This window comes from Oncorhynchus tshawytscha, linkage group LG02, assembly GCF_018296145.1.
Source record: "Oncorhynchus tshawytscha isolate Ot180627B linkage group LG02, Otsh_v2.0, whole genome shotgun sequence".
Classification (NCBI taxonomy): Eukaryota; Metazoa; Chordata; class Actinopteri; order Salmoniformes; family Salmonidae; genus Oncorhynchus; species Oncorhynchus tshawytscha.
The window spans coordinates 73,061,888-73,087,151 of NC_056430.1; the positions used below are offsets into that span (position 1 = coordinate 73,061,888).

The 25,264-nt window shown below is 43.6% G+C and overlaps 1 protein-coding gene and 1 pseudogene across 7 annotated transcripts in view; both read left to right on the top strand.

Annotated features, from left to right (window-relative positions):
* Positions 1-15,703, top strand: part of LOC121838665 (nuclear factor 1 X-type-like) — a 138,631-nt gene extending 122,928 nt beyond the window's left edge. For 3 of the 7 annotated variants that reach the window (XM_042304395.1, XM_042304404.1, XM_042304406.1), the window contains 4 exons: positions 2,431-2,559; positions 9,245-9,414; positions 12,799-12,886; positions 15,230-15,703. In XM_042304395.1, the coding sequence (XP_042160329.1) occupies positions 2,431-2,559; positions 9,245-9,414; positions 12,799-12,867 (368 nt within the window). In that variant the 3' untranslated portion in view covers positions 12,868-12,886; positions 15,230-15,703. Of the gene's footprint in view, positions 1-2,430; positions 2,560-9,244; positions 9,422-10,262; positions 10,386-12,798; positions 12,887-15,229 lie in introns of those variants that run through there. The other 4 variants (XM_042304397.1, XM_042304401.1, XM_042304388.1 and 1 more) reach the window with 3 other exon arrangements.
* Positions 15,704-23,790: 8,087 nt separating this feature from the next.
* Positions 23,791-25,256, top strand: LOC121840564 (annotated as a pseudogene).
* Positions 25,257-25,264: the final 8 nt, after the last annotated feature.

A 25,264-nucleotide genomic window follows, 5' to 3' on the forward strand; every position in this document is an offset into this window, starting at 1 on the left:
TTTTCTTCTTGTAGTCCGTAATTGACTGTAGACCCTGCCACATACCTCTTGTGTCTGAGCCGTTGAATTGAGATTCTACTTTGTCTCTAAACTGACGCTTAGCTTGTTTGATAGCCTTGTGGAGGGAATAACTGCACTGTTTGTATTCAGTCATGTTACCAGTCACCTTGCCCTGATTAAAAGCAGTGGTTCGCGCTTTCAGTTTCATGCGAATGCTGCCATCAATCCACGGTTTCTGGTTAGGGAATGTTTTAATCGTTGCTCTGGGAACGACATCTTCAACGCACGTTCTAATGAACTCGCACACCGAATCAGCGTATTCGTCAATGTTGCTGTCTGACGCAATACGAAACATATCCCAGTCCACGTGATGGAAGCAGTCTTGGAGTGTGGAATCAGCTTGGTCGGACCAGCGTTGGACAGACCTCAGCGTGGGAGCTTCTTGTTTTAGCTTCTGTTTGTAGGCAGGGATCAGCAAAATGGAGTCGTGGTCAGCTTTTCCGAAAGGAGGGCGGGGCAGGGCCTTATATGTGTCGCGGAAGTTAGAGTAACAATGATCCAAGGTTTTTCCCGCCCTGGTTGCGCAATCGATATGCTTATACAATTTAGGGAGTCTTGTTTTCAGATTAGCCTTGTTAAAATCCCCCCAGCTACAATGAATGCAGCCTCAGGATGTATGGATTCCAGTTTGCAAAGAGTCAAATAAAGTTTGTTCAAAGCCATCGATGTGTCTGCTTGGGGGAATATATACGGCTGTGATTATAATCGAAGAGAATTCTCTTGGTAGATAATGCGGTCTACATTTGATTGTGAGGAATTCTAAATCAGGTGAACAGAAGGATTTGAGTTCCTGTATGTTTCTGTCATCACACCACATCTCGTTAGCCATAAGGCATACGCCCCCGCCCCTCTTCTTACCAGAAAGTTGTTTGTTTTCTGTCTGCGCGATGCGTGGAGAAACCCGCTGGCTGCACCACCTCCGATAGCGTCTCTCCAGTGAGCCATGTTTCCATGAAGCAAAGAACGTTACAGTCTCTGATGTCCCTCTGGAATGCTACCCTTGCTCGGATTTCATCAACCTTGTTATCAAGAGACTGGACATTGGCGAGAAGAATGCTGGGGAGTGGTGCACGATGTGCCCGTCTCCGGAGTCTGACCAGAAGACCGCCTCGTTTCCCTCTTTTACGGAGTCGTTTTTTGGGTCGCCGGCTGGGATCCATTCCGTTGTCCTGGTTGAAAGGCAGAACACAGGATCCGCTTCGTGAAAATCATATTCTTGGTCGTACTGATGGTGAGTTGACGCTGATCTTATATTCAGTAGTTCTTCTCGACTGTATGTAATGAAACCTAAGATGACCTGGGGTACTAATGTAAGAAATAACACGTAAAAAAAAAAACAAAAAACTGCATAGTTTCCTAGGAACGCGAGCGAGGCGGCCATCTCTGTCGGCGCCGGAAGTGTGTGAGGGTTTGTGGTAATCGGTGAGTGTGTGTGGTAATCGGTGAGTGTTTGTGGTAATCGGTGAGTGTGTGAGGGTTTGTGGTAATCGGTGAGTGTGTGTGGTAATCAGTGAGTGTGTGAGTGTTTGTGGTAATCGGTGAGTGTGTGTGGTAATCGGTGAGTGTGTGAGGGTTGTTGTGTGTGTGAGTGAGTGTGAGATGAAGATAATGAACCATGTTTACCATCTTATGATTTGTCCATCTCAGACATTCCTAGAAAGGAAAAGAAACAAAATGAAAAAATACTGCTACATTTTCACAGGTTCCACTCTGACATCACTCACTCTCTCCTTCCTTCACTCACATTCTCCCACGCTTTTCTCGCCTCTCTCCCTCCCTCCCTCCCTTCATCCCTCCCTCTCTCCATTCCGTCTGCTTGTCTTTCTCACTGAGCAGCTGCAGGCTCTATACTGTAGTTTATATACAGTGTTTCTATTTTGAAAGGAGCTTCATATAGCTCATGGTAGGCTGTGGAGCTTTGGAAAGAGGAGAATATTCAGCCAATCTTGGAAGACAATGGAACTAGATTTAAAAATGCTTGTAGATTTAATTACTGCCTTGATTCAACCCTACATCAACCCTTCCCCCACCCTGACCACCCCGAAGCCACAACTTCAACTCACCCATTATATTTTTTGAGGGCACTGTTTATACTGAGAATTCTGCAAGTCCTGAGCCCACCAGGCTGGGATTGGTTAGGAGAACGGCCAATATCCAACAGGACTCATAACAATGCACTGTCATCAGCCAATCAAAGTGCTTTAAAACCAATCAATCAAAGAATAACAATTTTCTAATCATGAATTCCCTTTTACATGTTTTGATTTAAGTGTAGCAGCCAGTCCAAAACATTGTACATTAAACCCAACTCCTCTTCTCCCCCATTTTGATATTATTTTGATATTGATCCCATTTATTTGTTGTTGCCAGGACTGTCCTCGCCTGGTTCTCTTAAGAAGCCGGGGAAGTTTGATTTCAACGCCCTGTCGCCCCAGACGAGGTCCCCCCGCATGACGTTCACACACCACCCGCTGCCCGTGCTGGCAGGAGTGAGACCAGGTGAGCCCCAGCCCCAACCCCTAAAGTCCCTCACCACCCTTATAGAGAAAGAGAGGGGAGAGAGAGAGATGATAGATGGCGTTCACACACAACACGATGGCAGGGGTGAGTCCAGGTGAGACCAAGCCCTGACCCCCTTATAGACCCAACCCAACCCCCTTATAAATATACAGATCTCTAGACCCAACCCCCTTATAAATATACAGATCTCTAGACCCCACCCCCTTATAGATACACAGATCTCTAGACCCCACCCCTTATAGATACACAGATCTCTAGACCCCCCCCTTATAGATACACAGATCTCTAGACCCCACCCCCTTATAGATACACAGATCTCTAGACCCCACCCCCTTATAGATATACAGATCTCCAGAACCCACCCCACCCCACAGGCCATCATTGAAAATAAGAATTTGTTCTTAACTGACTTGCCTAGTTAAATAAAGGTCAAATAAAAATGTAAAAAATTAATTATAGATATACAGATCTCCAGAACCCACCACAGTATAGATATACAGATCTCTAGATCCCACCCCTAATACTATAGTCACTGAGAAAGAAAGAGAGAGAGATGAGAGAGAATCTTATTGACCCCAATTGCAGATACCACTTTCACCAAGACAACCTAGCAGCAGTAGTAGAATTGAACCCACTTTGATCTGAGAACTAGCGATAAGATCCAGAGATCTCTTGACATTTATTATCATGGCCTGCAACAGTTCAGCTCTATCTCTCTCTCTCATCACTGTTTTCCACACTCTGTCTCACTCTCTCTCTCGCTTTCTTTATTTTGTGTGTCTTCATGCCAGTAATTCCATGCCCACGTGATCGAGCCAGTTCTGTTTCAAACAGGGCAAACACACACAAGTGTAACGGGTGTACACACACACACACACACACACACACACACACACCCACACACTAGTTGTTTCAAACGGCCCGCCCCCTCACCTTATAGAAGAACGTTGTGAGGATAGCAAAATGGTCTCCAGGCCTCCGGTCTGAGAATTCCTCTTCTCCCTCTGAGATACGAGCCTGCCAGCTACTGTAGTCCCTGTTGAGTTTCACTTTCCAATGGAATAAATACATCCCCCACTCCCTCTTTCTGTCTCTCTCTTTTCCTCCATCCCTCTCTCTCTCTCTCTCTTCTCTGAGGATTGGCCTGGTCCGCAGCCAAAGCAGCCCTATCATGTAAAGGTCCTTTGGACTCTTACAGCTCTCCCCTTCACGTTTCACTAGAATAGCTTAAGAATTGTACATTTAGATTGGTATACATTTGATATAGATATGTTATACTTTTCATTTTCGTTTCCTAGTATAACAACAGTGAAGGATTGGTTTAAGTATATAGAGCTTGTCCAAGTGCTAGAAGAGCTGTACATTCTATTATTCTATTGACTTTCTGTTACTTGTGTTACGGGAAGATGTGTCAGACCAGCTTCAGGTATATCTGATTCATAGCTGACCCCTTCTCCCAGTTAGAATGTGTCTACAAACTGCTAAGAGGTTAGTCTGTAATAGAGTTGTAGTGTGAGACTGAGACAGTGTTTAGGCTCCATAGGAGGAGGAGAAGAGGGGGGCTGCTAAGATGGCCGCCGTCCAAATAGAAAGTCCCTCAGAGGCCACACTGCTATAAAGAAACCAATGAAAGGGAGGGAGAGAGAGATAAAGAGTGAGGGAGTGAGGGCGAGAGAGGGATAAAGAGAGACTGGAGAAGGGGTGAGGGAGAAAGGGGAGAGGGATAGACTGACGAAAAGGAGTGAGGGACAGAGATAGACTGGAAAGGAGTGAGGGACAGAGATAGACTGGAAAGGAGTGAGGGACAGAGAGAGAGACTGGAGAAGGGGTGAGGGAGAAAGGGGAGAGGGATAGACTGAGGGAAAGGAGTGAGGGAGTGAGGGCGAGAGAGGGACAGAGAGACTGGAGAAGGGGTGAGGGAGAAAGGGGGAGAGGGATAGACTGAGGGAAAGGAGTGAGGGAGAGGCTTGACATCAGTAGCTGGGATGGAGCTATAGGCATAGACGTTGTCTGGGTTAGTTTATTTCCTGTTGGCAGGGCCTGGATGCCAGGTGTGACTGTTGTCTGTTTATTCTGGTAGTCAGTCTGGTCTAGTGAGCCCACTTTCACACACACACACACACACACACACACACACACACACACACACACACACACACACACACACACACACACACACACACACACACACACACACACCTCCATACACTGGAGAGATAGAGGTGACAGACAGACACATTCACAGATGCAAGTCCCCTTGCAGTCTATCAACCAGCTTGCCTGTTTCCAGTGCCAAATCGCCAAGGCCACAGAATCTCAGAAGACACCGTCTCACACACACACACACACACGCACACACACACACGCACAATGACTAATGTCTATAAGGGATTTAGCGGTGGGATTTAACTCTCCCAGGCTTCATACTACTGGGCCGAACCACACAGCAATGATAGGCTATGATTGATTACACATTCCCAACAAGCATTACCAACAGGAAAGTGTGTGTGTGTGTGTGTGTGTGTGTGTGTGTGTGTGTGTGTGTGTGTGTGTGTGTGTGTGTGTGTGTGTGTGTGTGTGTGTGTGTGTGTGTGTGTGTGTGTGTGTGTGTGTGTGTGTGTGTGTGTGCGTGCGTGTGTCTCTGACTGTCATGCTTCAGTGTGTGTGTGTGCGTATGCATGTGTGTGTGCGTAATACGTGTCTGCATTCATGTATGTGTGTGTTCAAGCTGTGCTTACTGTAGATAGACAGAGAATACAGAAGAGATGTTTTGTATGAACAGGACCAGATGTTGCAGCCTTGGATGATTCTGTTCATTTAGATACACAAGTAGCATTAGACTCCTGTAGTACAAACCACAGGGGGAAATCATGTGACGTCCACTCTCTAACTCTCTAATCACCACACTGATAAACACACTAATAAATCACACGCATTTACATCTATAGTAAACCCCTGGAGAAAATCATGTGACGTTCACTCTCTAACTCTCTCTAATCACCACACTGATAAACCCACTAATAAATCACACGCATTTACATCTATAGTAAACCCCTGAAGAAAATCATGTGGCGTCCCCTCTCTAACTCTCTGAAATTACCACACTGATAAACCAATCTAAAATCAGATGAATTAACAGATTTATTCAACCCAGTAAGGATTCAGTCTAGTGTGTTGGATTACATCAGTTACTCCCTTCAGTCTAGTGTGTTGGATTACATCAGTTACTCCCTTCAGTCTAATGAGTTGGATTACATCAGTTACTCCCTTCAGTCTAATGAGTTGGATTACATCAATTACTCCCTTCAGTCTAATGAGTTGGATTACATCAGTTACTCCCTTCAGTCTAATGAGTTGGATTACATCAGTTACTCCCTTCAGTCTAGTGTGTTGGATTACATCAGTTACTCCCTTCAGTCTAATGAGTTGGATTACATCAGTTACTCCCTTCAGTCTAATGTGTTGGATTACATCAGTTACTCCCTTCAGTCTAATGTGTTGGATTACATCAATTACTCCCTTCAGTCTAGTGTGTTGGATTACATCAGTTACTCCCTTCAGTCTAATGAGTTGGATTACATCAGTTACTCCCTTCAGTCTAATGAGTTGGATTACATCAGTTACTCCCTTCGGTCTAATGAGTTGGATTACATCAATTACTCCCTTCAGTCTAATGAGTTGGATTACATCAGTTACTCCCTTCAGTCTAATGAGTTGGATTTACAGTCAGTTGGATTACATCTCCCTTCAGTCTAATGTGTTGGATTACATCAGTTACTCCCTTCAGTCTAATGAGTTGGATTACATCAGTTACTCCCTTCAGTCTAATGAGTTGGATTACATCAGTTACTCCTTCCCTTCAGTCTAGTCTAGTGTGTTGGATTACATCAGTTACTCCTTCAGTCTAGTGTGTTGGATTTCAGTTACTCCCTTCAGTCTAAGTGTGTTGGATTACATCAGTTACTCCCTTCAGTCTAGTGTGTTGGATTACATCAGTTACTCCCTTCAGTCTAGTGTGTTGGATTACATCAGTTACTCCCTTCAGTCTAGTGTGTTGGATTACATCAGTTACTCCCTTCAGTCTAGTGTGTTGGATTCATCAGTTACTCCCTTCAGTCTAGTGAGTTGGATTACATTACATCAGTTACTCCCTTCAGTCTAGTGTGTTGGATTACATCAGTTACTCCCTTCAGTCTAGTGTGTTGGATTACATCAGTTACTCCCTTCGGTCTAATGAGTTGGATTACATCAGTTACTCCCTTCAGTCTAGTGTGTTGGATTACATCAGTTACTCCCTTCAGTCTAGTGTGTTGGATTACATCAGTTACTCCCTTCAGTCTAATGAGTTGGATTACATCAGTTACTCCCTTCAGTCTAGTGTGTTGGATTACATCAGTTACTCCCTTCAGTCTAGTGTGTTGGATTACATCAGTTACTCCCTTCAGTCTAATGAGTTGGATTACATCAGTTACTCCCTTCAGTCTAGTGTGTTGGATTACATCAGTTACTCCCTTCAGTCTAGTGTGTTGGATTACATCAGTTACTCCCTTCGGTCTAGTGTGTTGGATTACATCAGTTACTCCCTTCAGTCTAGTGTGTTGGATTACATCAGTTACTCCCTTCAGTCTAGTGTGTTGGATTACATCAGTTACTCCCTTCAGTCTAATGAGTTGGATTACATCAATTACTCCCTTCAGTCTAATGAGTTGGATTACATCAGTTACTCCCTTCGGTCTAATGAGTTGGATTACATCAGTTACTCCCTTCAGTCTAGTGTGTTGGATTACATCAGTTACTCCCTTCAGTCTAGTGTGTTGGATTATATCAGTTACTCCCTTCAGTCTAATGAGTTGGATTACATCAGTTGCTCCCTTCAGTCTAGTGTGTTGGATTACATCAGTTACTCCCTTCAGTCTAGTTTGTTGGATTACATCAGTTACTCCCTTCAGTCTAGTGTGTTGGATTACATCAGTTACTCCCTTCAGTCTAATGAGTTAGATTACATCAATTACTCCCTTCAGTCTAGTGTGTTGGATTACATCAGTTACTCCCTTCAGTCTAATGAGTTGGATTACATCAATTACTCCCTTCAATCTAGTGTGTTGGATTACATCAGTTACTCCCTTCAGTCTAATGAGTTGGATTACATCAGTTACTCCCTTCGGTCTAATGAGTTGGATTACATCAGTTACTCCCTTCAGTCTAGTGTGTTGGATTACATCAGTTACTCCCTTCGGTCTAGTGTGTTGGATTACATCAGTTACTCCCTTCAGTCTAGTGTGTTGGATTACATCAGTTACTCCCTTCAGTCAGTCTAATGAGTTGGTTACTCCCTTCAGTCTAATGAGTTGGATTATCATTACTCCCTTCAGTCTAGTGTGTTGGATTACATCAGTTACTCCCTTCATATTATCAGTTACTCCCTTCAGTCTAATGAGTTGGATTACATCAGTGAGTTGGATTACATCAGTTATTACTCCCTTCAGTCTAATTGGTTGGATTACATCCCTTCAGTCTAGTGTGTTGGATTACATCAGTTACTCCCTTCAGTCCTTCAGTTCATAATGTGTGTTGGATTACATCAGTTACTCCCTTCAGTCTATGAGTTGGATTTCAGTTACTCCCTTCAGTGTGTTGGATTACATCAATTACTCCCTTCATCAGTTGGATTTACTCCCTTCAGTCTAGTGTGTTGGATTACATCAGTTACTCCTTCAGTCTAATGAGTTGGATTACATCAGTTACTCCCTTCAGTCTCATGAGTTGGATTACATCAGTTACTCCCTTCAGTCTAATGTGTTGGATTACATCAATTACTCCCTTCAGTCTAGTGTGTTGGATTACATCAGTTACTCCCTTCCGTCTAGGGTGTTGGATTATATCAGTTACTCCCTTCAGTCTAGTGTGTTGGATTACATCAGTTACTCCCTTCAGTCTAGTGTGTTGGATTACATCAGTTACTCCCTTCATTCTAGTGTGTTGGATTACATCAGTTACTCCCTTCAGTCTAGTGTGTTGGATTACATCAGTTACTCCCTTCAGTCTAGTGTGTTGGATTACATCAATTACTCCCTTCAGTCTAGTGTGTTGGATTACATCAGTTACTCCCTTCAGTCTAATGAGTTGGATTACATCAGTTACTCCCTTCAGTCTAATGAGTTGGATTACATCAATTACTCCCTTCAGTCTAGTGTGTTGGATTACATCAGTTACTCCCTTCAGTCTAGTGTGTTGGATTACATCAGTTACTCCCTTCAGTCTAATGAGTTGGATTACATCAGTTACTCCCTTCAGTCTAATGAGTTGGATTACATCAGTTACTCCCTTCAGTCTAATGAGTTGGTTTACATCAGTTACTCCCTTCAGTCTAATGAGTTGGATTACATCAATTACTCCCTTCAGTCTAATGAGTTGGATTACATCAGTTACTCCTTCAGTCTAGTGTGTTGGATTACATCAGTTACTCCCTTCAGTCTAATGTGTTGGATTACATCTAGTTATTCTATTCTGTCTAGTTTGTGTCACTGTTGTGTTTCTTGTCTTTTCTAAATGTGTTCTATCTATGAATTGTGTCTGAGTGGGATTACATGGACCCAACTAACTCTCCTCCCTCTGTCCCTTCTCACGCTCTCACTCTTCCCCCTCTCCTCCCCCTCTCTCTCAGGGAGTCCCCGTGCCTCAGCGTCAGCTCTCCACTTCCCCTCCTCCTCCATCATCCAGCAGTCCAGTCCCTACTTCACTCACCCCACCATCCGCTACCACCACCACCAGGACCCGCTCAAGGAGTTTGTCCAATTCGTCTGCGCCGACGGCTCGGGGCAGTCCGGGGGACAGGTGAGAGGTCAGGGAGGGTTGGAGGGGACATGGGACACACACAGACTGTTAGGGTTTCACGTCACACAAACGGACTAAGACCCTTGCACTTCCACACGATCCGTTGTACTGGATTGACTCCCTATAGATAAACGCTGGAATATTCAGCCCTGTTATCTTGCTGCTCTGCTGGGATTCTACCACTAGACCAGGACACAAACCCTTCTTATGGTCCACAATCTCAGATCCCAGATGTATATTTTTTCCTCCCTTTTTAAGTTCTGTATGTCCCAGTCTAACTCCCACATTCTGTCTGTCTTCCTGCTCTAGTGTCCTCCAGTATTTATTTCCATTGTCGTCATGGTTTCTGTGTGTTTGTGTGAGACTGACTGGTGGCTAGCTGGTGCTTCCATCAGCCGTATGTGTGTGTGTCCCTGTCCTGGGTGGTGTGTGTGCTGAGTGCTCACCCTGTCCTGGGTGGTGTGTGTGCTGAGTGCTCACCCTGTCCTGGGTGGTGTGTGTGCTGAGTGCTCACCCTGTCCTGGGTGGTGTGTGTGCTGAGTGCTCACCCTGTCCTGGGTGGTGTGTGTGCTGAGTGCTCACCCTGTCCTGGGTGGTGTGTGTGCTGAGTGCTCACCCTGTCCTGGGTGGTGTGCGTGCTGAGTGCTCACCCTGTCCTGGGTGGTGTGTGCTGAGTGCTCACCCTGTCCTGGGTGGTGTGTGTGCTGAGTGCTCACCCTGTCCTGGGTGGTGTGTGCTGAGTGCTCACCCTGTCCTGGGTGGTGTGTGTGCTGAGTGCTCACCCTGTCCTGGGTGGTGTGTGTGCTGAGTGCTCACCCTGTCCTGTGTGGTGTCTGCTGTCTCTGCAGCCTAACGGAGGTGGTCACAGCCAGAGCAAAATGCCAGGCTCCTTCCTGCTGCCCCCGCCGCCCCCAGTGGCGCGCCCCGTGCCCCCTCCCCATGCCCGATTCTAAACCAATCAACACACCCCCGACGGCGGCGGACTCAGCTCGCCCGCATCTCCGTGTAAGTGACCCCCCCGCTCTCGCCCTCACCTCCAACCACTTCGCCCCTCAGACCCCATGAGATATCTAGAGATATCAAATCCTAAATCAAAATGAGTACATGTAGGTTAACTCTAGGTAGAGAAACCCCACTCCCCAACCAAGGGTAGTTGGTTAGAGTCCCAAACCCAGTCACCACCTCCTCACTCCTGACCAGAGGAGGCTGGTGGGAGGAGTTAAATGAATGAATTAATGGAACAGAGCCAAAACACTGTTGATTCCAGTGTTTTGGAGGATGGTTGGAGGATGTCCTCCAACCAGCCTCCTCTGATCATGAGCGCCCTGCAGTCCTCACTGTCACCTCCCTGGAGCAGTACTCTATCCACTCCTGTAGAGCAGACTGCCACGCCTATGCCAGAGATCCCTATCAATCTCTCTCTCTCTCTCTCTCTCTCTCTCTCTATTCTGACCTAACTTTCCTATTTCTTTCTCTATTTTCCTCTCTCTCGCTCTCTCTGTGTGTGTTTCCTGCTAGCACCACAGGAGGCAGTGTAGCTAGGTTTTTCCTTCTTGTTGAAGTGTTTGTAGTGGGGGGACCAATGCCCTGTATTCTGTCCTATAGAGTAGGTCCTAGTGTCTGGCTAACTGCTATCCTTTAATCAACCCAGACTATGCATGGTCTGTCTATGACAACAGAAGACTAAATTGACCCCTCTCTCATTTCTTGTTTTTCTTTGCTTAATTTGATATACTCATTTATTTCCTTTCTTTTTTCCTTTCATTCTTGTTTTTCTTTGTTAAGGGAACAAAATTAGGCAGTTGGCGTGGACTCCACAAAACATCACGATGCCCCACTTTACCCATGATGCCCCACTTTACCCACAATTCCCTTGCTTCCTTCCTTCCACATTATATCTCACAACAATAAAATACAAAATTGAGAACAAAATAAAAACAACTTGAAAATCACATACAGAAACAATAAATATCAATCATCATTAAACATATACCGCTAGGTCTAATTAGGGAAATGGGGAGAAAGAGTGTCGCTCGTGGGGTGTGCGTGCTTTACCTCCGTTGGCTGGCTGGCTTGGTTCCTCTAGGCAGGCAGGGCGAGGTGCGTTGAGAGTCGGGCCGCGGGAGAGGCACACCGAGAGAGGGGGCACTGGACGGAGCTGCTTTGGTCACTTCCTGTTATTTTTCTTTGTCTCTTCGTCGTCCTGTCCTTCCTACTTTCCCTCCCCACTTTTATCGTTTATCGCCTATCTGTATCACTTTATTTATATAATATACTTTTATATAAATAAATCTACACCTCTTCTCTCACTCCTCCACCTCCTTGTCTTTATTTATCTTATTCATTTTGTTCCCAGTTTTCACCACACACACACACACACACACACACACACGAATTCCACAAACTCCTCCAACCTCCCCCTCACTCCGCCCTCACTCGGTCAGAATGGCAGTGTCATTCAGCTGCCTATCATTGGAGTCCAGTAAGCACAACAACTGCCCTAAATTTGGTCCCCTTCTCTGGTCTTGAGTACCTTCACCAGAGTAACAGGAGCTCCTTATCAACAGAATGGAGCATTGGCCAGCACACAAATTATTATTTCCTATTGGTTCCCCCCTATAGAGCTTATTCCCTATTGGTTCCCCTCCATAGAGTTTATTCTCTATTGGTTTTCCCCTATAGAGCTTATTTCCTATTGGTTCCACCCATAGAGCTTATTTCCTATTGGTTCCCCCCATAGAGCTTATTTCTTATTAGTTCCCCCTATAGAGCTTATTTCCTATTGGTTCCCCTATAGATCCAGACACAGGGCCCTGGGCTGCAAGGTATATCTGGGACTAACAGGAGGAGGCTCAGCCCAGTTTACTTCACTTCCCCACAGTAACTAACCCTCATAAAGAGCTCCCATCTATCCCTGTCTGACCCTCATAAAGAGCTCCCATCTATCCCTGTCTGACCCTCATAAAGAGCTCCCATCTATCCCTGCCTGACCCTCATAAAGGGCTTCCATTTTTCCCCAGTCTATCTAGGAGACTTTGGGACTACAGTTTATATGCAATATGATCAATGATCAAGACTGATCAATTATCAATATAGTCTTATTAATTCTAGCTCATTCTAAACATAATTTCCCAGAATCCAGTAATAACACAGTAACATGCACATATTGTACAATTGTGTGTGTGTGTGTGTGTGTGTTTGTGTGCATGCGTGTGTGAGTACGTGTGTGAGTGTGCGCGTATGTGTGTGGCTATGTCTATGTGTGTGTGTGTGTGTGTGTGTGTGTGTGTGTGTGTGTGTGTGTGTGTGTGTGTGTGTGTGTGACTATGTGTTTGACTCTGCATGTGTGTGTGTGTGACGGTGTGTGTATCTCTCTCTCTGTAGCATACTCCACGGCAGGCTCCACAGCTCCCAACAGGTTTGTCAGCATCGGAGCACGGGACAACTTTCTGAACATCCCCAGCAGTCTCAGGTAGCTACCACCTCTCTCCGCTTCCACACACTATCTCACATTTTCTGCCAAACAATTGTAAACACGACACAACACAACAATCAGACATGTTTTAAATGACTAGTTTTCAGTATTGGTTTGCAGTCTTTGCGACAGTAAACTTGTGGTCTTACCCGGAGGACACACAGAAATCTGCACATCATCAACATTAACTTCAGGGGTGTAGATGTATACTGTAGATGGCTGAGGTTTTGGCGTATCAGACTCCTTCCTCACAGTACAGTCCACTTGTGGTGTCTCCCTGGCTGTCTGTGTTGTGCCAATGGGCTACAGTGTGTTGGTTGTCCTCCATTACCTACACTACTTCTCTCATTAGGGTCTAACCGCACCTGCCTGCAGACCACTGAGCTATCCCTCCCACAGACACACATGGAAACAATCTGCATTCCTCCTATTCTGTTCTCTCGCTCTCTGTCTTCTCTCTCACTCTCTGTGTCTTTCTCTCTCACTCTCTGTCTTCTCTCTCTCTGTGTATCTTCTCTTCTCTCTCTCTCTTTCTCTCTCTCTCTCTCTCTCTCTCTGTGTCTTCTCTCTCACTCTCTGTCTTCTCTCTCTCTCTCTGTATCTTCTTTCTCTCTCTCTCTCTCTCTGTGTCTTCTCTCTCTCTGTCTTCTCTTTCTCTCTGTTTTCTTCTCTCTCTCTCTGGGTCTTCTCTCTATCTTCTCTCTCTCTGTCTTTTCTCTCTATGTGTCTTTTCTCTCTCTCTGGGTCTTCTCGCTCTCTGTCTTCTCTCTGGGTCTTCATCTTTCTCCCTTCCTTTCCTCTACCTCCCCTCTCTCGCTTATCTCTTTCAACCCTCCCTTCTTCCCCCACACACTCCCTCATCCACAGATGTAACCCTGGCAAGAGGGAGTCGCCATACACACACACACACACACACCTTCAACTGACTTACTAGTGTAGTTTGAGAGCAGAGACATACACTGAGTATACAAAACATTAAGAACACCTGCTCTTTCCATGACACAGACTGACCAGGTGATGTCACCTGTTAAAACCACTTCAACCAGTGTAGATGAGGAGACAGGTTAAAGAAGGATTTTCAAGACTTGAAACATTTGACACATGGATTGTGTATGTGTACCATTCAGAGGGTGAATGGGCAAGACAAGAGATTGAAGTGTCTTTGAACAGGGCAAGGTACTGGGTGCCTGGCACAATGGTTTGTGTCATGAACTGGGGGTGCAACTCTGTATTATGTTTTTACACTCAGTGAATAACTGGTCTGAGGAGCTCTCTGGTGGCTAAACACAAGTCATGCAGGGAGAGAAAGAGAGGGAGTTAAGAGAAAGAGAGTTAGTTCAAGCTCTGTGCTCCACAGGCGAAGTCACGTTCTGACTGTCTGGTTGCCACGGGCAACCAGACATGATGTCATAGGCAGTTTAACTTAGCCTTGAAGGGAGTTAAGGAGAAGTGGGAGTGGTCAGTCCTGCCAGGGATTACATTGGGGGAGAGAGAAGAGAGAGGGGAAGTTGGGAGAGAAAAGAGGAGGAGTTAGAAGCCCAAAAGGATCCTGGGAAAGGGAAAAGGAGGAAGGAAAGAGAGGGGAAAAGGGAGGAGAGAAACTTTCTCTCCGGGGTCCTATAGGAATGTAACAGAATAGAGAGCAGAGCGTAGCTATAGGGCCGTCAGTGATTAGCTGCCTTTCCCTGGGTCTACTCTGTGGAATGTTGTCTGGAGCCTGAGCAGAGCTGCCACTTAACCAGACCTGGGTTCAAATACTATTTGAAATATTTTCAATTGTGCCAGGCAAACTCAATCCAGCCAAGAAACTATTTCGAATAGTATTGGAACCCAGCTCCCAGAGTCAAATGCCAACCCTATAACTCTGTACCCTCAGTGAGTCTTATCAAACAGTGAAACCTGATCCTGGGAGTAGCTGCATGGCCTGCAGTAGTTGACTTCATGGTGTCATTTGAAACAGTAAAGAAAGTCTTGTGAATCATGTTACATCTAAACTTTGTACTTATTGGAGACTTTGACGGTTGAAATACTACAACGTGAAAGAAGTACTTTTACAAACTGTCGTCTTGTAATTACTTACTTACATACTGTGTGAGGAATGATCAACTTAAGGTTCCTAGGCATTGGGGTATGATCGAGGCTCAGCTCAGTAAAGGGAAAAGTTGCTATGAAGGATGGCCCTCTAGTGGCTAGTTAATATTTTGCATGACAACATTTTTTAAATTGATTATTTTCCTGAACCATTTATTTACTTATAAATGTGTAACTGTTGAACTTAGTGATGTTACCACATGACAAAGATGAACCTGATGTTTCCTGTATTTTATTTCTCTTCTATAGTCTTGGTTCCTCTGACAAGGCCTCCGACTCAACCGCTAGAATTGTGTCATGAGAAAATTGGGAATGGAAAAACAACACAACACACAAAACAAACCAACACTGACTACAAACAAACTGCTGACACTAAAGTATTTTTGCTCAACAACCAACAACACAAAAACAGAAAATAACCCCCCAGAAGAATACCCATTTCCACGATTTGAACATTTGAACCGGAACAACCATCTCCCTATACAGAAGGCTGAAAAGAGATCGGTTGAAGTGGACAGACTCAGAACGAACGACAGAACGAGGAAGAAGAGGAGGAAGAAAGATGAGGAAATGTCACACACAAAACATGTCAGAAAGCAAACAAAAATATGCAACCTGACAACTAACTGACCAATTTCGTTGTATTGTTGTTTTTATATTTTATTTTCACAATGAAACTCCATGCAATGGCTCGGAGATCCACCCACACACAACAGTGTAAAACACATAGTTGGCAGAATTTGGTCATTTGAGCTATAGCTATAAACATTGTCACCACCCAAAAGAACCCATTCTGTAATCCTTTAGTCTCTCCTCCTGACGGTGCTTTCTGTCCCTGCTCCTCTCTCATCTGTCAACCAGGTGTCCAGGCAACGCCCACAGCCTCACACAACCACATCCGACTGGCCTCACTGCCGCTTGATGTACTCAGCCCTGACTCCCCTCCCTCCTCCCTTCTTCTGATTGGCCAAACACTGGGACACCATCCAATGGTGTGATACTATCTGCACTAGATGGCTGGTTTTAGCTTACCCTCTTGTGAAGAGCGATAGCCAATAGCATGAGCCGAGAGCGAACACAAAACAGTCAGTCAGTCAGACATAAGACAGTCAGACATAACAGACAGAAAGTCAGTCAGTCAGACAGACATAACAGAGAGACAGACAAACATAAGAGACAGACATAACAGACAGACAGACAGACAGACAGACAGACAGACAGACAGACAGACAGACAGACAGACAGACAGACAGACAGACAGACAGACAGACAGACAGACAGACAGACAGACAACACTATGCCCTCTTTCGTCCCCTCACCTATGCACTACTGAAACAAATAAGGGAGGAAACAGAGTGATCCAGCAGGTCGCTGAAGGCAGTGTGTGTGTGTGGGCAATGGGCTGTGGCTCTGGCATCCTGGCACTCACACATACACACACTCACGCAGACTCAAAGTACGTACACACACACACACAGATCATTGTCTCCAGAACCCACACGTCTGGCAGACACAACTGATTCACTGACAATACCATTTTGTCTGTGTGTCCTTCACAGTAACATAATACATGCATAGGATCAACATCATCGTGTAATAACTAGCTTTCTTTTGGTTTGTAGCCGTTTTCTTGCATTTCATTTTGTTTGCCGGATTGGTTTTGGTTTTGTCTCACTTGGATTCTTTTGCTTATGTTTGACCTTCTTCCTTAAGATCTTTTTCTTTCATCCGCTTTTTATTTTGCAGAAAAAAAATATCATCTTCGTTTGCAATAACAGGCATCTCTGAAATCTCTCACAAACACCAGTACAGGAACTTGCGACAACCCCTGCCCTGCTTCACCCTGTAACCACAGTCCATTCACAGTAGCGCCCGGAGGAACACACGCTGACACACCACCGTATCAAAATGCACACTACTAACACCGTCACCCTGATTCCAAACACAAAGGTGAGCCTTTATATACGAGTTTCTCCAAACTGCCTTTGATAATGGTTTTTCATTCATTTTGACATTTGTCATTTTTAATTTGAGATACCTTGTTTTTTTCTATTGTAAATGTGATTTATTAAATTGTTATTGATATTGTAATTTTTTTTATCATGACACAATAATTCAAACAAAAAAAGCCAAACCTCACAAAATAACTGGACTGCCTAGCTGTTGGTTTCTTCCATGTGCAGGGATAGAATTGTCTGACAGCCCAGGCACTCTGAGTTTATCGTAAAATTAGCTCTATGTACTCAAATCATATATCACAACTATAACAATCTATGGAAGTGCCTCTGTACTCCCTATCATGCAATTAGTTCAAATTCAGGTTGATGTTTTTGTTCACATATATGCTAAAGCTACAAAGAATGGTGATGTTTCTTCCTATATGGAAACCATTGGCTATAGGACAGAATCTTTGTAGAAGACTGCAAAATGTTATAAAAGAGAGAGAGAGAGATCTTAAACATATATATTTATGGTATATGCTCCTTTTTAAACTTGACTAAAATGAGCTTGTTGGCAGTTTAGTTATTTTCTGAACTCTTGAGCTAGCAGAATTCCATGATGGACAGCACCTCACTGTCACCATGACAATTCAATGAGCACCCACCCAACCTCCACAAATCTACAGTGCAGCGTTCAAAAACACAACAAAAATCTCCTTGATGCAAAATAGATGAAACATGTCAAAATCGACAATGGAAAAATTGAAGAAAAAAGTGTTTGTTTTTTGATGGAAAGTATTATTATTGAAAAATATGTGTCGATTGAGCCACGTGCAATGCATTGGGTAGATTCATTGTGTTTTGTCTGTTAGAGATTTTTAAGAAAGCTAAGAAGAAAAGAGAAAAAAATCTATTTGTTTCAAGTCCGATGTGCTCCTGGACTCTAAACTAACAGAGCCATATCCTAGTCTTTGTAAGTTGGGGGTATTTGTTTTTATTTTCCTTTAGTGTCTCTTTTTTAATGTTTAACGTGTAATCATTTGTTTATAAACATGTTTGGAGGGGCTGAAGGAAGAAACATTTCTTACAAAACGTTTAAAAACAAATTGAACATGGAATGAAAAACCGGTGAAATGAAAAACCGTCACTTTTACACACTATCAAGTACATTCAGACTATTACAAAATGAATGATAATGAACAAAATAATGACTACCTTTAGGAAACCGCATTTATTACTCCTCTTCTCTATTCCTATTCCTTCTCCTGTTTGTAATATTGAGTGGAGGGAGGGGTTCCTATTCCTTCCTATATTCCTCTAGTAGGTTGTGAAACAAAAGGCATTTTGGTTCAACCTTTAGATAGGACGAGAGCTGTACTGTAGGCTTATCAATGCCCACAACTACTTCCTCTGATTTCTCCCAGATTATTATACTCCTCTCTCTGAGTCTGAGCAAGGGAAAAAACAGGAAAATGGCAGCTTAGAATTAGTTTCATTTGAGGAGCCAGCCAGTCTGTCAGAACCATGATGTAACGATAGAAATACAGTAGGCCTATGCAAAGTGAGCTTCCCTCCACCCCTTCCTTCTCCACCCTCTCCCTCATTCCCCTGTAAATTCACCTTGACTAGTGCTTGTGCTGTAGTGTAGTTTCCCAGCAGTTAAAGGTTGTCCCTTAAAAGTGCCTTTTGTTCACAGACTCCATTTTGTAATCCAGATCGCTCCCCTTTCATTAGAAATAATTCAAGGTAGAGGTGAAAGTGCCGCTAAGTGCAGATCTAGGATCAGTTTCCTGTATATCCTGACCTGAACCATTAGGAGGGGATATGCAAAACTGACCTTAGATCAGTGCTTAGTGAGCAACTTCATCCGATCTCAACCTTTGAAAAATGATCCCCTCCATTGTATCAACCTTCCCATAAATCCTTTCCCTTTTCAAAATCCGTATATATATAGTACAAAAGGAAACTGGTGTGAATTAGTTCTTTACTTTTTATTGATAAATGATGGAAAAAAATACTGAAAAGGCAAAAAAAACTTGTTCTCGTTCCCCCTTGCTCTCTGGCTTTTTTCTTCTTCCCTCCGTCTCCTCCCTCCTCTCCCTCTCCTCTCCTCTGTCTATCTGTTCTCTCGTAGACACCGGAGTAGTCTGTAAGTGTGTCCTCTCTCTCTCCTTCCCCTCCCTGCCTTCCTTCCTTCCGTTGATGGAAGGGGTTGTTGAAAAAAAATGGCCGAAACTTTTGTCTTGAGCAGAATGCAGTTAGCTCACGTTATTCTTGTCTGTATTGCCTCTTCTTCACATTGTATACCATTACCCATCCTCTTCAGCTTCTCCATTCAAACAGCTAATGTAAGTGAACAAATTACACCAATGGGCTTTTGGGGGTGCGCCTGCCCAGTGTAGGGTAGGACTGGGTGTTAGGGGTTATGGGGTTAAAGGTCTTAGGGGTCAATAATGTTGGGGTAAAGGAGAAATTATAGGGTACCTTTTTGGGTGTTGGGGGCTGCTCTTCTGCTGTGACAAGTTAAGAGTTTTTATTTTATTTATTTTGTTTTATTTTATTCCTTTATTTTTATTTTTGACTTAATTTGGATTTTTGCTTTCATAGTTCCTAACTATCAGGGTATGCCGTCATTGAAACTCTATAAGAGAGTCTTGGACTGTAAATTAAATGCTACAAGCACCTTATAACTACTGGCTGAGAAAAGGGGGTTTGCAATACTACCAGCACACACACACACACCTAGTCATGTATCAAATACTCCAAACTCTTGTATTATTATTGTGAGGTTTTATCTAGTGAAGCCAGGAGCAGTATTAGCCATTGGCAAAACACACACCACAACCCACCATATAGAGCCAGCATGAACCAGGCTTGAGGCATACTCTCAAGTGAAACGTAGAGATATCAGTTTGAATGCCAGGCTCTAAAAACTCTGTTCCGTTTTGAGATTATTTTTTTATTTTTTTTTTTTTTGTGGTGTCTAGACAGTACGCCCTTTGACCCCCGACCCTACGCCCTCAGAGCAGAAAAGCCCCACTCATGCCTGTAGCTCTGTCTGAAATGGCACCCTATTCCCTACATAGTACACAACTTTTTCACTATTCCCATAGGGCCCTGTTCAAAAGTAGTGCACTATGTAGGGAATAGGGTGCCATTTTAAATGCATCCCATGTCTTTGTGTATAAGAAACACCCCAGAGCTCTATAGGTGAAATGCATGTGTTAATTACAGTTTCTTTTCCATAAGAAGAAAAACACAGTTTGAGCAGAGCAGCACCTTGATTGAATAAAAGGATGTTCTTGACTGTAGCATCTTGACTGTGTTGTGTCTTTATTTATGATCATGACTGAGAATGGAAATGATGATAGTGGAACCTCATACCTACATGACAAGTTCAGGTAGTTTGATGTGGAAAGGTAGCCATACAGTGAAGGATGTTCTTGACTGTTGGATCTGTGTTGTCTTCATTATTATGACTGAAATTAATATGATGAAGGGATATACAGTGGGGCAAAAAAGTATTTAGTCAGATCATGAGTTCTCCCACTTAAAAAGTGAGAATGGAAATGTAATTTTCATCATAGGTACACTTCAACTATGACAGACAAATGAGAAAAAAATCCAGAAAATCACATTGTAGGATTTTTATGAATTTATTTGCAAATTATGGTGGAAAAATAAGTATTTGGTCAATAACAAAAGTTTATCTCAATACTTTGTTATATACCCTTTGTTGGCAATGACAGAGGTCAAACGTTTTCTGTAAGTCTTCACAAGGTTTTCACACACTGTTGCTGGTATTTTGGCCCATTCCTCCATGCAGATCTCTCTAGAGCAGTGATGTTTTGGGGCTGTTGCTGGGCAACACGGACTTTCAACTCCCTCCAAAGATTTTCTATGGGGTTGAGAGCTGGAGACTGGCTAGGCCACTCCAGGACCTTAATGCTTTTACGAAGCCACTCCTTCAAGGTTGCCCGGGCGGTGTGTTTGGGATCATTCTCATGCTGAAAGACCCAGCCACGTTTCATCTTCAATGCCCTTGCTGATGGAAGGTTTTCACTCAAAATCTCACGATACATGGCCCCATTCATTCTTTCCTTTGCACGGATCAGTCGTCCTGGTCCCTTTGCAGAAAAACAGCCCCAAAGCATGATGTTTCCCCCCCATACTTCACAGTAGATATGGTGTTCTTTGGATGCAACTCAGCATTTTTGTCCTCCAAACACGACGAGTTGAGTTTTTACCAAAAAGTTATAGTTTGGTTTCATCTCACCATATGACATTCTCCCAATCTTCTTCTGGATCATCCAAATGCTCTCTAGCAAACTTCAGACGGGCCTGGACATGTACTGGCTTAAGCAGGGGGACATGTATGGCACTGCAGGATTTGAGTCCCTGGCGGCGTAGTGTGTTACTGATGGTAGGCTTTGTTACTTTGGTCCCAGCTCTCTGCAGGTCATTCACTAGGTCCCCCCGTGTGGTTCTGGGATTTTTGCTCACCGTTCTTGTGATCCTTTGACCCCACGGGGTGAGATCTTGCGTGAGCCCCAGATCGAGGAGATTATCAGTGGTCTTGTATGTCTTCCATTTCTCATAATTGCTCCCACAGTTGATTTCTTCAAACCAAGCTGCTTACCTATTGCAGATTCAGTCTGCACAGCCTGGTGCAGGTCTACAATTTTGTTTCTGGTGTCCTTTGACAGCTCTTTGGTCTTGGCCATAGTGGAGTTTGAAGTGTGACTATTTGAGGTTGTGGACAGGTGTCTTTTATGCTGATAACAAGTTCAAACAGGTGCCATTAATACAGGTAACGAGTGGAGGACAGAGGAGCCTCTTAAAGAAGTTGTTACAGGTCTGTGAGAGCCAGAAATCTTGCTTATTTGTAGGTGACCAAATAGTTACTTCCCACCATAATTTGCAAATTAATTAATTAAAAATCCTACAATGTGATTTTCTGGAAAAATAATTCTCATTTTGTCTGTCATAGTTGAAGTGTAACTATGATGAAAATTACAGGCCTCTCATCTTTTAAGTGGGAGAACTTGCACAATGGTGGCTGACTAAATACTTTTTCCCCCACTGTAACTATTGTTAGTGTTATTAGTGTAACAGTATAACTTTAGACCGTCCCCTCGCGCGAACCAGGGACCTCTACACATATCAATAACAGTCACCCTCGAAGCATCGTTACCCATCGCTCCACAAAGCCGTGGCCCTTGCAGAGCAAGGGGAACTACTACTTCAAGGTGTCAGAGCAAGTGACGTCACCGATTGAAACGCTATTTAGCGCGCACCACTAACTAAGCTAGCCGTTTCACATCCGTTACATTAGCAGTGGGGGGAAAAGTACCCAATTTCATACTTCAGCAAAAGTAAAGATACTTAATAGAAAATGACTCTAGTAAAAGCCACCCAGTAAAGTACTACTTGAGTAAAAGTCTAAAAGTATTTGGTTTTAAATATACTAAAGTATTAAAAGTATACTGAACAAAAATATAAACGCAACAAGTGTTAGTCCCATGTTTCATGAACTGAAATAACATATCCCAAAAATGTTCCATATGCACAAAAAGCTTTTCTCTCAAATGATGTGCACAAATTTGTTTACATTGCTGTTCGTGAGCATTTATCCTTTTCCAACAATCTATCCACCTGACAGCTGTGGCATTTCAAGAAGCTGATTAAACAGCATGATTATTACAAAGGTGCACCTTGTCCTGGGGACATTAAAAGGCCAATCTAAAAGTGTGCAGTTTTGAGGAGTGTGCAATTGGCATGCTGACTGCAGTAATATCTACCAGACCTGATGCTATTCTCCAGTCATGTGAAATCCATAGATTAGGGCCTAATGAATGTATTTCAATTAAGTGAGTTCCTTCTATGAACTGTAACTCAGTAAAAATATTTGAAATGTTTTGTTCAGAGTAAATGTTATTGCAAAAATATACAAGTATCAATATATATAAGTATCAAAAGTAAAAAATGTAACTCCTTTCACATTCTTGATATTAAGCAAACCAGACGGCATGATTTTCTTGTTTTATGGATAACCAGAGGCACACTCCAACACACTGACATTGTTTACAAACAAAGCATTTGTGTTTAGTGAGTCAGCCAGATCAGAGGCAGTAGGGATGACCATGGATGTTCTCTTGGTAAGTACTTGAATTGACCATTTTTCTGTCCTGCTAAGCATTCGAAATGTAACGAGTACTTTTGGGTGTCCGGGAAAATGTATGGAGTAAAAATTACATTATTTTCTTTAGGAATGTAGCGGAGTAAAATGTGTCAAAAATATACATAGTAAAGTACAGATAACCCCCAAAAAACGACTTCAGTAGTAATTTAAAGTATTTTTACTTAATTACTTTACACTGCTGCTTATTAGGCATATTTTCTCGTCCACCTACCCGCCATTTTTTCGAAAGGCAACTTCCGGATCTCCCAACTTCCTATTAACTAGCTACGTCACTTCTGTGTATACAGTTTGTAAACAAAGCCAAAACAAAGATGGATTCATCAAGAGGTTTAATCTAAAAATATAGTCAGATCGAATAACACAAATTGAAATCGTGTGTCATTTACAGTTCGCTGACTTAGGTATTGGAAAATTAGAGACAGCATTTACATGTCGTTGTTTCGAGCGATATTGACTTTTATTTCGAAGTTACACAGCGATTAGAATTGTTTTTCTGCATCGACGTTGGAGGGCTGTTGTTCATTCCTATTTGCTAGCTACCCCGCAGGCTAGCTAAAAGACAACTTATTGAGCAAGACACGTACAAATATTTGTTTTTGTTGCTTATCTTGCTGTCCTGTTAGATAGCTGTCCTGTTCGTATTGGGGGTTGTGTGCTGGTCCAGTTCAATGGGGAACTGTTTGTCTTCGCAAGGCGCCGACGACTTGTCTCTCCTCAACGAGTCCCAGGAAGCCAGTGTTCAGGGAGCCTCCACCGCCTTACCAGGTAAATTCAGGGGGAGATGGATCACATCTATACCGGGGATTCATTGATAACAATGTCAACTAACTGTCCACGTTGTTAAATTAGCCTAGTGGTATGTTTCATGGGCTGTGTTTTGTATCTTTTTGCTCATTTCGTATTCTGTCAGAAGTTTAGGGTTCACTAGTAAGCTATAACTGTCATGTGAGAAATTCTGGTATGGTTTAGCTTACTAACACCTATAAAGGCTTTCTGTCCATTTCCCCATCAAGTCAATGGTATAAAATCTGACTGAGATAGTAGAGGATCCACATGTAGTTTTGGATCCATACAGGAGCGTGTCCATGCGCCAGTGTACCACCCCACCCCCAGTCAGACGTGCCTGGCCAGCCAGCTAACAGAGGAGGAGCAGGTCCGTATCGCCCAGCGGATTGGCCTCATCCACCACCTCCCCAGAGGCATCTTCGACCCCGGCTCTGAGCCCTCTGACAAGAAAGTCAAAGAGTATGTATTTTTCTGCCCTGTGACCAACCATATAATTTTTCTTGTAGCTCAACCTATTTAGACACTAATTTACTAGCAATGTCCTATTTCTAGCCACATTATCTTGAGCCATGCATGGCCCAGAAGGATATTAGTGGGTCCTCACCTCATCCATTACCAAGTGTATGTAAGTTAGCTGTAGGCTTCTTATTATTTGAAACCTGTACCACATTTTGACTAAATGCTATCTATCATGTCATGCGCCTCACTCTCTCCAGGTGTGCGATTTGCATGAATGACTTTGAGTATGGCGACCCCATCCGGTTCCTTCCCTGCCTGCACATCTACCACGTGGACTGCACGACACCTGGCTGATGAGGTCCTTCACCTGTCCTTCCTGTATGGAGCCTGTGGATGCTGCCCTGCTCTCCTCCTATGAGACCAACTGAACTGGTCTCAGAGGAGACCAGTTCACTCATCTGAGCAGTCTCTGGCTGGGTCCTGTTCATTAGGCCAAACAGAAGAAAACTGATTAAAGCAGGGAGGGACTTGACCTGGACTTGTCCAATAAGAAGTGCTTGTTAAATTTTTTTCAGTTGCAAACTATTCCCTATTTAATGTACTACTTTTCACCAGAGCCTTATAGGCCCTGATCCAAAGTAGTGCATTAAATAGGGAATAGGGTGCACACAATCCTAGAAACTTCCCCTTTAACAGAGGTGCCAAACACCCTTATGACACATCACCTCTTTAACCTGGATGTTCTGTCCTAGTCACACAGCCCTGGGAGGAGTGATGGGTTGTATCAAAATATATATATATTTTAAATGTAACCTTTATTTAACTAGTGAAGTCGGTTAAGAACAAATTCTTATTTACAATGACGGCCTGCACCGGCCAAACTCGGACGGCGCTGGG